Genomic DNA, 11,927 nt, shown 5'->3' with positions numbered 1-11,927 from the left:
CCTCTTGAAAGATTAGACCTTGGCCAGAAGGGTTAAAGCCAGAAAGTCTTTCCTTGGTAAAAGGAAACTCTCTTCCTGCTTCTGAAAGGAGCACTGTGAGAGAGAAAAGTGTCAAATTGCACCTCTATTCTGACAAGTAGGCCAGGTCTAGAGCAAATGTAAATGCCCAAGAAACTATGATTTAGAGTGAACATGCCCTGCCCCATGGCACATGTAATTGCACCTGTCTGCCTCATCATGCTCTGGGTTCTCTATGTACCATGACATAATCTCTGTGTACCACAGGCCTAAGCAGTGAGCCTGTAGAATCCTGGCACCTGCCCTCCCTTCTCATCTCTCCTAATTCAATTCCCCTATCAATCTAGTCAGTCTCAAAAACACAGTGTTCCTGCTTGGGGCAAGAAGGATTAGAGAAAGGGGACAGGTAGGAATGAAATCTCTGGATTTTACTGTGGAGATTTTGAATGCCAAGTGGGTTCCGGCATGGAGGTTCTCTCATATAACAGGGAAATTCAACTCGGCGCTGTAGACATTCACTCATGTGCATACACAGATTCTGTCATATATTTTGTTTGTGTTTATTTCTTAGCTAAATGACCAATAGAGTCTCCTCTTTCCACAGTTTAGTAAAAGCAAGAGACAGGGAGTGTCTTCCCCAGGGCTGTCAGAGACCCAAATAAAGCTGGGAGGGGACCCCTGGGGACAAATGAAAGGACACTCAGGTCTCTGGTCTCCCAGGTTGGTTTTCTCCTTGAAGAAGGTGGCACTCTGGCTTCAGGGGCCATTCAGGGCCCATTGTATCCCCTTCTCATCTCCATAGCTATTGAGGATACTGGTCTCCTCCAGAACCGGTTAGAGCTCCAGCTAGGCCTGTGGTGGACTCCGTGATTCCCTCCAGGGCCCATGCCAAGGTTGGGGCCATGGGGATGGTAGACAGCTGTGTCAAAGACGTTTCTCAGGGTCAGGGAATTTCTCTAGAAAAAGAAGGGCGAATCATTTCAGAATCATATCCCCTTGTCCCGAGCCTTAACATGGAGTCCTTCTGGAATCTTCTTCCCCTTCATATCACCTCCTTCACCTAGTACTCCTTCCTCTAGACTTTATTCCTTCTTTTGGTCTTCTTTTCCCACAAGTCAATAGTTCCCTCAGCACACTGATTGACTCTTCCAGTTCTAACTTGCTACTTCTCTTTAGTAACATTCTCCTGATCTTTCCTTCCTTCCTACCCACCCCCCAACTTGGTGGCCCTACTATTCATACCCCATTTCCTTATGTTCCTGCTACTCCTTCCCCCAGACACTTTCCTACATATTAGGCACTCACCACACAGATGAAGAGCCCAGCAAAGAATCCCACAGCCACTACAACTGAGACCAGAGTAATGAGGAAGATTTCCCATGGTTTCAGGGACCCACTGGGTGTCACATGATTCACTGGAGTGGTAGCGCTCATGCCAATCCTATTGGAAGTTGTGTGTGTTCCAGTTAGAGAATGTGTGCTAGAGCCTCCTGTGATTGCATTGGATGCAGTGTTGGCAGCTGTGCTGGTCCTGCTGGAAGTCACACTGGATCCAGTGTTAACAGCTGTGCTGGTCCCACTGGAAGTCCCACTAGATCCAGTGTTGGAAGCTACACTGGTCCTGCTGGAGATCACACTGGATCCAGGGTTGGTAGCTGTGCTGGTCCCACTGGAGGTTGTGCTGGATCCAGTCCTAGAGACTATGCTGGTCCCACCGGAAGTTGTACTGAATCTAGTGCTGGAGGCTATACTGGTCCCACCTGAGGTTTCACTGGATCCAGTGTTCATAGGTGTGCTACTACCTCTGGAGGTTGTGCTGGATCTAATGTTGACAGGGGTGCTGGTCCCTCCAGAGGTTGTGCTAGATTCAGTATTGGAGGTTGTGCTGGGCCCACTGGAGATCACACTGGATTCAGTGTTGGAGGCTGTACTGGTCCCACCAGATGTGCTGGATCCGGTATTGGCAGCTGTGCTGGTCCCTCCAGAGGTTGTGCTGGATCCAGTACTGGAGGCTGTATTGGTTCCCCTAGAGGTCACACTAGATCCAGTGTTGGAAACTATACTTGTTCCACCAGAGGCTGTGCTGAGTCCAGTGTTGACAAGTGTGCTGGTCCCTCCAGAGATTGTGCTGGATTTAGTGTTAGAGGTTGTAGTGGTCCCACTAGAAGTTATGCTGTGTTCAGTCTTGCCTGATGTGGATGTTTCACCTGCTGATAATCATAAATGATGACAAACATATAAGGAGCATAAGTACTTTCTGGTTTAATGCTTGTTTAAATTCATTACATGGGTAATTCTATTTGATGCTCACTACAGCCCTATGAACTAGCTACTATTATTATCAACAGCTAAGATGAAGAAACTGAGGCTTAGAAATGTTAATATTTGCCCTTATTTATGCAGATAGTAAGTGGTAGAGCAGGAATTTTTACTTAGGGTACTGGATGTGCACTTTCAGTTACCATGCTAAATTGCCTTCCCCACCCAGCCCCAATACCAGGGTTACATAACCTGGTTCCACTGGTAGTAAGCTTATTCCATATTCTACTATATAAGATCCAATACAGATAAGAAGTATTATAAAGGAATTGCAAAGCCCTGTGAAACTAGTATATATCGATTAATTCATTCTTAAAGTAGTGTTGCTCCCTTCCAAGAAAATATTTTTCAGTGTTACTCAGAAAACATCTACATCGGAATTGTCTGAGTAGCTTGTTAATAATAAAGGCAAACCATTCTAGATTAAATGAATCAGATTTTGAGATGTGGCCTTTCAACAAGGGGCTGGGTGAGTCTATATGCTTTCAATTTCCAGGGGCTCCTGATGTCTATGGCAGAGGCTGGAGAAGCACAAGTCATATGTAGCTTAAATGTTTTAGATCTCCCAGGATAAAGGGCTGTAAGGTATAGGGAATTTTTTCAACCTTCTTGGAGACTCAGACAGAGTTAAGGTTGTGTCTGTTTTTTGCCCCTCACAACACTGAAGGACAAAGATACTCAATCTCCCCCAGATAACCAAAATTAATTTGTGGCTCCTTTTACCACTAACTGGAACATGAGTGCCTATCAATTCATTCCACACACGTGTATTTTTTCCTTGGGCCTAATTGAACTAACATAGGATTAGAGTTTTAGCTCTATTTTGAAAGGCCCCCATATCAGCTGTGTGGTACAAATAGGCGTTAAGATCAGAATCATGAATAAAACTAAGAAGAAACTGAGATGACCAAGAGTAAGAATGACACCACAGTCAACGCTTCCCGTTCTTAGTAGTTAACCCCCCAGCCAACCACACAGGTTATTATCATTTTATAGATGCAGAAACTGAGGCACAGAGAAATTAAACAATTCACCCGAAGTACACACACACTGTTACAGTGGAGCCATGATCCATACACAGGCAATCTGAGACCAGAGTCTACAGTTTTAACCACTGTGCTCTGACTGCCTCCTGGGTGATACCTAATTAGACTGAAGTGATTGGGGTAAAACAATGATCCCCACTCTATGGAAGAGCTAGTCCTAGCAGTGGTCAGCATCCCCCAAAGCACCTTGAAGGTTCTCAGATCACCCACTTTTAAGGGAAATCACTTACCAGTTTCTAAAAGTAGGAGATGCAATAGTAACCAATACTTAAGGAGAAGTTTCTGCATCTTTATCTGCCTCATTGTTGGAAAGTATGATGCCCGAATCCCAGCTGTGACCAAGATCTAGAAGGCAAAGAACAGGATTCTTGAAAAAGGAGAGTTCAAGATGAAGAGATAAATACTGGAGCTTCCAGGAGCTTGGGTCTCCTAAGTACTTGTTCTCGGGAAGAACTTTGAGCTTGGGTGGAAGACTGGAAGCCTGGGTTCCTTAAGCTTCCTCCATGCAATGTTATTGCCTTTTTCTTTATTATGGAAGAGCTGCAGGGACCTTTATAGCTTCATATGTGTTGGGGAGGAGTTGGGAAGTTGACTTGTTCTTCTGCCAACTATGAGCAGTTAAAAAACAATACTGAGCTTGAGAAGGAATAGACTAGGGTCAAGAGGAAGGTGAGAAAGGAGAATGACATGATCACACTAGGCAGGGCACTGGACTGGCTGGATCAGAGCAGGAAGTCGAACGGTATGAGGAGATCAAATTTGTCAGAGTGGAAGGGACCCACCCTCTAAGGCAGGGATGGGGCCAGAAACCTGTTCTACTGCAAGACTTTGTTTCCTGGTCAAGAAGTTCTGTGTGCCCGCTTTGGTAAGGAAAAAGCCCTAATGAAGTGAGCTAAGTGGGTGGTACCCTACATCTCTGAAGCAAATGGAAATAGGAGACTCAAAAGAGAGCAGTAACTAGGGGTCTGGGCTTCTGGGTTATAGGCAGAAGACAGATGGAGCATTTCTGGGTATGCAGTAGGCACTCAACAATGCACACTGAATAAAGAGGGGAAGGGAGATCCAGGGGTTGATGAAGGCATCTTTGGGGTCTCTGGGGCATGAGGGCTGAGGGCATGGGGAGTGTTGAATGTGTAGAAGAAGCCATCTGTCAGACTCCTAGCTGGTGAAGGGGTGGTATAGGGTCCCCTTCTGACCCTCCAGCATAGGAATTTCCCTCTTGTTTGTTTTCAGAGAAATCTGTGGGACCTTTTCTGCCCTGGAATCCTTCAGATGCTTCTTCTCATCAGCCTAATGAAACATCTCTCAGTAGGGTATACCACAGATAACATATTAGGAGACTTCAAGTCTGTTGGGGGAGGGAGATATACAGTCTGAGTCCTCTAGAAACTTCATGCTGGTCTGGACAAGGATGTAACAGCAAAGGACACACAGTCAATTAAACAAGTAAGACTGAGCAGACCCAAATGAGCAGAGGGTTTTGGGAGTTCATGGGGAAGGCATCTTGTGGTCAGGGCCAGGGGGTTGATAGATGGGAGTTTCAGTGCACAGTCTGTGTGACCAAAGTCAGCTGTTTTCATTACTGTTAATGAGAAGCTTTGTGGAAGAAGCAGATAGTTTATCTCAGATAGTTTATTTGTGGGTGAATGAGTATTCCTGACATTTAAGACCTGTTTGAAAGAAGCAGGAGGTAGCTGGAGACATGAAGGAAGTTATGAGTGAGTCTGAGAGTCAGGAGGGGATGGAGTGTGCTGGAAAAGGCTGATGCAGATCTGCCTAGTGGCTGTGAGGCTGAAGCAGTTCCTGAGGCTGAAGTGTGAGGAACCATTCAATGACTGGCTGGGCTTTAGACTCCTAGCAATTGCATTTTATGGCTGACAGGCCAAAAGCACTCTAAGAAATCCTTTTTTCTCTTTTTCCCTCTAGAATTATTTGGAGGCAGAGGTCCTGAATTCAAGTCCAGATTCCACCTTCTAGACATAATCCTAAAATTTTTTTGCATGCATACTTATCAGAGACTATATGTAATTAGTATCTTTACTGTCCTTCAAAACAGCACAAGAACCTTGGAACTTTAATAATTACTACCCAATTCCCAACTCATACCCTAATCTTTTTTTTTTTTTAAGATTTTATTTATTTATTTGACAGAGAGAGTCACAGCGAGAGAGGGAACACAAGCAGGGGGAGTGGGAGAGGGAGAAGCAGGCTTCCCGCCGAGCAGGGAGCCCGATGAGGGGCTCGATCCCAGGACCCTGAGATCATGACCTGAGCTGAAGGCAGTCGCTTAACCAACTGAGCCACCCAGGCGCCCCCATACCCTAATCTTATCAAGTGTTTTAATTCTGTCTTGGTTTTTAATTTCATGAGAGATTATTGTTATCTGCTTACACACCATAAGCCAGAACATAGTCATACAGCCAAAATAAGCTGAGAGACTGGAGAATATGGTGAGTAGCCGAGGGGGCATGTGCTTGACTACAACTTGAGAATATGATTGTTAAAGATGGAGAATGGATATTAGTGGGCAATCAGAAAGCTATGACACACATTTAAACCTACTTGCTTTATATTCTGTATTTAATAATTCCAGTACCTCCAGTTTTTGTGGATCTGATCCTGCTGTTTTGTGTTTTGTTTCTTGCTGGCTTTCACTGATGCTTTATGACTGAGATGGTTTTACTAGAGGTTTATGGCTGAGTTTATTTTTCTTGTGATGTTATCTGTAGAAGTACTTTGAAGCCTAAGATGAGGGCATGATCTCCCACAGAGAATTTGCATGTTTTGGCCAAGGATATGGATGCATTACCATTTGAGGATTCTCATAAATTAAATGATAGGCTTGAGGTCTTTTGAATAACCCATGATTTGGAACTGCAAACCATGTAAAATATTGTTGTGGTTACAAGTCATTTCTCAAGAGATACTTCCCTCTCTCCTCCCTTCCCCTTTACAAAGTTTAGAAACAGGTAATTTTGCTTTCACTTCCTTAGAGGAAGAGTGTGTTTATTTTTAGCTTACACTCTCCCTGAAGGTTTCAGATTTATGGGAGGGTCTACTGCAAGAGCCCCCACCCACGCTGGTCTGACTGAGGCTGTACTGCTTGAAGATTAAGTTCACTGGGTTTGGCAAATGTTGACTTTAGTACTCCTCTTACCTCCTTGGATTCCTACCTTAGCTAAGTCTTTAATTCTAGCATTCCTTACTTTTCCACCAACTCATTGACTCATTTAAGAAGATATTTTAAAAAGTCATCTATAGTCATCCATTCCCATTCAAGTACTGCCTATAAGTTGACAACATTGTGTATTATAAGGCGTTTTAGAGAAGATGGATGCCCTGGTTATTAAAGCTGATTTAATCAATGAAATCCATATATAATCAAACAAAAAAAGATATATTAGTCCACCATTTTAAGTTTTTCAGGGTATTTTAAGTCAACACACCTAGAGCATCATAGAGCCAGAAATTTAAGTTCTCACTGGATTGGTTTGAGAAAAAAATGATGGTGTATTTAAAAGCACTACATGGTGTTTGGCACATAGTAAGCATGCAATTATAAAGGGCAAAGGAAAAAACAAAAAGAAAAACATAAAAACATATATATATATAGTGGCCAGTGTATTTTAGGGTTTCAATTTGTACCACATCCCAGTAATTTTCTCCTTATTGTCACATGGCATTTGGAAGAGACAAAGAAGGAGGGAAGAAGGATCTTCCCAAAGATGAAGGAGACCTGGAAAACAATGAGTGGTTCTAAGATGGTTTCCTGTCTACCTAGTTTGTATGATTTGAAGCTACAGACCTAGACAGATATTAACTACACTTAGTGTGGTGATCATTTCCCAATGTATACAAATATCGAAACATTATGTTGGACACCTGAAATTACTATCATATTATATGTCAATTTTACCTCAAAAAAGGAAGGAAGTGAGGGAGGGAGGAAGGGAGGAAGGACGAACAACAGATCAGTGAAGATCAGGCTGCCAGCTGGTGTTTGCCAAATGCCCGTTGTGTACCTCTCACCAATCAACTCCGTAGTCAGGATTTCTGTCTTTCTCTCTTTTGTGGTCTTTATATCATGCTATGTGAGAAAGTAAAAACCAGACTGAGAAAGTAACGGTCTGCACTGCCATTCCTCAGGCTGGGATGACAACATGGGTAAAGCCAGCCGCAAGGTTCACAGGAAAATATTTTCCCCAAAGACACACTGCAGTTGTAAACCTTCATAACAGCTCCCTTCTTTCAGTGACTTACTCACTCAGTGATTTTGTCAATGAAAAATGTGATTCTCTAAACTGATAGACTATCACAAGTTTCCTGTTTGAAATTATATTCATAAGAAGCAAATATCCTATTCTTGTCTGGAGAATCTAAGTTACTTGAACACAGAGAAGCAGCTTCAGTTTCCAACCCAAGGGCAGATAAGAGTTTCTGAATACAGTAGACCCTTGAGCAACATGGGTTCAAACTCTGCGGGTCCACTTATACACTGAAGTTTTTCAATAAATACAGTATAATACTGTAAATGTATTTTCTCTTCCTTAGAATTTTCTTTTTTTAAGATTTTTAAAAATTTTTGTTTATTTGAGAGAGAGCACGCGCGAAAGAGGGGCAGAGCACAAGCGGGGGGGGGGGAGGGGAGAGGGAGAAGCAGGATCCCTGCTGAGCAGGGAACCCAATGCAGGCCTGATCCCAGGACCCCGGGATCATGACCTGAGCCAAAGGCAGACGCTTAACTGACTGAACCACCCAGGCACCCCTAGAATTTTCTTAATAACATTTTCTTTTCTCTAGCTTACTTTATTGTAAGAATACAGTATAATACATATAACATACAAAATATGTGTTAATCAATTGTTTGTTATTGGTAAGACTTCCAGTCAACAGTAGGCTATTAGTAGTTAAGTTTTTGGGGAGACACAAATTACACAGATTTTTGACTGTGAGGGATGTCAGTGCCCCTAACCTCCACGTTGTTCAATGGTCAACTATAACAGCACTCCCCATCTAGTGTAACTTTGTTATCTCCAAGGAAACTGAGTCCACTTCACATTCTGGAGCTCCTGTTGACCCTTGTACTCATCCTGCTTTGTTGTAAGCTTACTAATACTCTGCTGCATTTAACTTCTAACTCTGCTGCATTTAACCAAAACTTTTAACTCTGCTGCTTTTAACCAAAACTCCACACTCCCCCAACACTATAATGACTCTTTTCCTTAGTTTGGTACAAAGCTCCTTAGTCTGACTGTGGTGTACAGTCTCTCCTGTTGCAATGAGCTGATAAAGCTGATTTGTGAGGCTAGAGGTATGCTCCTGATGCTCTGATGTTGACTGGGCTAGGATGTATGTGACTCTCCACACACTGCTCTCTTGTTCTGAACATCCTAGTGGTCCTATTCTCATTATTCTATTCCTACTCATGATCCATCATGTAATTAGTTCCTCCATCTCTACTCACAGTAACTTGCCAGGCAAAAGCTCAGTCCCACTAACACCAGTACCCACCACAATTACAGACAGAGAGATGAGGATGATGCCCCAGGGCTGCAAATATCTACTTGCCTTCGTCCCATGTTGGCATTTGGCTCATGGTAACTGTGTCCGTGCCCGTGGTGACTGAGTCTATTTTATGTGAAGTGTACTGCTTCCAGGAGTGGTGGTTGGCTCCTGGGTAGATCTCATCCTGGTGTTCCTGGTATTTGGAACAGAGCTGATAGATGGTGCTCCAAAAGTGGATGTGCCCAGGTCCGAGGTCTTTGGGTCCATCTCAGGGACAATATTCCTGGTAGCAGGGGATATGGAGTCCATTGCAGGGGCCATGGTGACAGACATGGGGGTGCTTGGTCTGGTTCCAGTGGTCCTGGTGCCTAGGGAACAGATCACACGATATGATGCATTTATAGTGACAATAATTGACGAGGAGGCAGGTGTACTTAGAGCAGAGGGGTTGATCTCACACACTAATGGTGGTGGTGGTTTGAGAAGAGCTGTTGTGGTGGGAGGAGAGATGGTGGAAAGTGATTCCCCTGAAACCTCAGAGAGAGGTGAGTGTCTTAGAGAAGAGGAGGTAGGCTATGTCCACTGGTGGTGCTGGTGATGGTGGAGACTCAGATTGAGGAAACGTGACTGAGATGGATTTATTCAATTTTAGAAGTGATCAGCCAAATAGGGAGGGTAGGCTGGGATAAGAGATAGGGTCTGATATTCTTATAGTGTACTCACATTTAAGGTATAAGGACATTGCTAGAGGAAGGGATGATGGGAGCAGATTTACTGAGGGTGAGACAGTGGCCACGGCTGGGAGCACAGGTGACATAATCTAACACAATCATGGTGGTCAACAAAGGTGAGGTGAGTGTGCTCAGAACATATGTGGAAGAACCTGACCACAGAGAGGAGCTGGCCCTAGGGAAGGAGAGGCTGGACTCAGAACAAGGCGGGAGGACCTAATACATAGAGCAGGTGGCATCAGCAGCAAAAGGGTTGTGCTTAGACTGGAAGTGGTTACACTGATACAAGAACAGTGTCAGTCACTGGAATAGCACTGGGTAGCTCAGGACAAAGTGGGTAGAATCACATCCAACATGAGAGCTGATGGCAAGTGCAGAGGTGGTTTTATTCGGAGCATGTGCCAGAGATGAAAAAAGTCATTTTTTGGTCTTAACCAAACTTGGAGCAAGGGTTGGTAAAGGGTCATCAGATGGTAAATTTTTAAGCTGGTTGGGTCACAAAGTCTCTGCCACAAGTATGCAAAGTAGCTGGAGAGCAGCTATAGATATAAAGGAGTACATGTGGCTGTGTTCCAATAACACCTCATTTGGGAAAACAGGTAACAGGCCAGATTTGGCCCATGAAGTGTAGTTTGTAGTCCCTGGACCAGGGCTCAATATATTGAAGATGGGATGGCAGTGTCACAGGTGGTGGGTGGAACAGAGCTGATTGTGCTTGGCTCGGAAATGACAGTATCTGACAAATTAGGGTGTTTGTCACAGAGTTACGGTGAGTTCCCTCTAGGCAGAAGTGATGGAATATAATTAACTTGTGTGTTGGGGACGGGGGGAGAAACTTGCAAAGAAGTGTTTCTGATTGGGTTGGAAATGATGGACCCTGAGCAAAAGAAGGTGAGACCAGAGTAGAAATAAATAGGATTCAAGAAGAGAGAACAGAAGTATATCCAACAGGAGTGATGGCTTGACTAGAGTCTAGAGCAGAAATGACAGAAACAGGCAAAAAGGTGATGGTTGACACTGGAGGTAGGTGTGTGTGCTTAGAGAAGACATGGTGGTCAGTACCTGATACAGCTGTGTTGGTGATGGACTGAGTAGAAAAGTCAATGGCCTTGATGGGCACCAAGGTGATGGAAGAGACCGTGAAAGGTCCAGAGACCCTGATAGAGACTCTGGGGACCCCTGAGGCAGAGGTAGAGGCCAAGGTGGGTGATGAGGCCAAAACTAAAGATGTGGTGACCTCTAAAAAAAAAAAAAAAAAAAAAAAAAAAAAAAGATGCGGTGACCTCTGAGGCTGTGGTGGGTCCAGAAGGTGAGGTGGAAGCTTTGGTGTCCCCAGAATCTGTGGAAGAAAATATGGTAGGCCCAGATGCCGAGAAGGAAACTATGGGGGTCTTAGAAGCTGGTTGAGACAGTCAGGGTGTCTGCAGATGCTGGAATTATTGTGGAGGTCACAGATTCTCCAAGTGTCACAAAGACTTTAGTAGATTCTGTCATTGCCTCAGAGGCTATGGTCAAAGCCACAGTGCTGTCAGAGAGATCAGTCCAGATCTTAGTGGTCTCAGCAGTGATGGTAGATGCCATGGTGGTCTCAGAGAGGTGGTGGTGGAGGCCATAGTAGTCTCAAAAACTGTATTCTTAGAGACTGTTGTGGGCCCACATATAATTGTGGAAGCCATGGTGGTCTCAGAGACCTTGGTAGAGGCCCCAGAGGCCTCAAAGTCTGGGATAGAGGCTGTCATTGGCACAGATGCTGTAATGCTGGACTTGAGGGCCTCAGAAGTTATTTCAGAGACTGGGATAGTTGAAGAACTTATGGTGATTTCAGAGGCTATGCTGAAGGCTGTGGTTGGAATGGACATTGTGGTGGAGGATGTGATTATCTCAGAAGCTGTGCTGGGAGCACTGGTGGTCTCAGAGGCTGCAGTGATGAGTATGGTGGGTACAGATGTTAAGGAAGAACCCAGAGTGATCTCAGAAGCCTCAATGGAGATGATAGTGGTCCCAGCAGTGATGGTGGAGACCATGGTGGTCTCAGAGGCTATTGTGTTCTTAGAGCCTGTGGTAGAAGCTATGAGGAGCAGAGATATTATTGTGGAAAATGTGGTGGTCTCAGGGACTATGCTGAAGGCCACAGTGGACTCAAAGGCTGTAGTAGAGACTGTCATGGGTAGAGATGCTATGGTGGAGGATCTGGTGGTATTAGAAGTGGTGGGAGGGACCATAGTGGAGTCAGAATCTTTGGTGATCTCAGAGGCCTGTGATGGCTTCAGAGGCTATGGAAGAATGTGGTGGGCACAGATGCTGTGGT

The 11,927-nt window shown here is 44.4% G+C and overlaps 1 protein-coding gene across 1 annotated transcript; it reads right to left on the bottom strand.

Annotated features, from left to right (window-relative positions):
• Positions 1-618: 618 nt before the first annotated feature.
• MUC21 (mucin 21, cell surface associated) lies at positions 619-11,643 on the bottom strand. Its single transcript, XM_064598327.1, has 5 exons — positions 11,277-11,643; positions 10,903-11,000; positions 10,682-10,727; positions 1,324-2,225; positions 619-974 (listed from the first exon to the last, which is right to left on the bottom strand). Exons 1-5 carry the CDS (start codon positions 11,641-11,643, stop codon positions 786-788), a joined length of 1,602 nt encoding a protein of 533 aa, XP_064454397.1. The 3' UTR covers positions 619-785.
• Between the last annotated feature and the right edge of the window lie 284 nt (positions 11,644-11,927).

Source organism: Mirounga angustirostris, unplaced genomic scaffold (genome assembly GCF_029215605.1).
Source record: "Mirounga angustirostris isolate CCGP_5_RB_7025 unplaced genomic scaffold, mMirAng1.0.hap1 SCAF_8, whole genome shotgun sequence".
NCBI classification, from domain to species: Eukaryota; Metazoa; Chordata; class Mammalia; order Carnivora; family Phocidae; genus Mirounga; species Mirounga angustirostris.
The sequence above is the reverse complement of the archived record's forward strand: the minus strand, read 5'-3'. Positions and strand labels throughout refer to the sequence as shown.

Excerpts from the sequence above, each read along its gene's own strand:
- MUC21 (XM_064598327.1), bottom strand. The coding sequence starts at position 11,643 with ATGGTCTCCACCATCACTGCTGGGACCACTATCATCTCCATTGAGGCT. Across the intron at positions 11,001-11,276 it reads CATGGCTTCCACAATTATAT|TTTCCTTCTCGGCATCTGGG; the intron begins GTGGGCCCACAA and ends AGACCCCCATAG. Across the intron at positions 2,226-10,681 it reads CACCAACACAGCTGTATCAG|GTGAAACATCCACATCAGGC; the intron begins GTACTGACCACC and ends GATTATCAGCAG.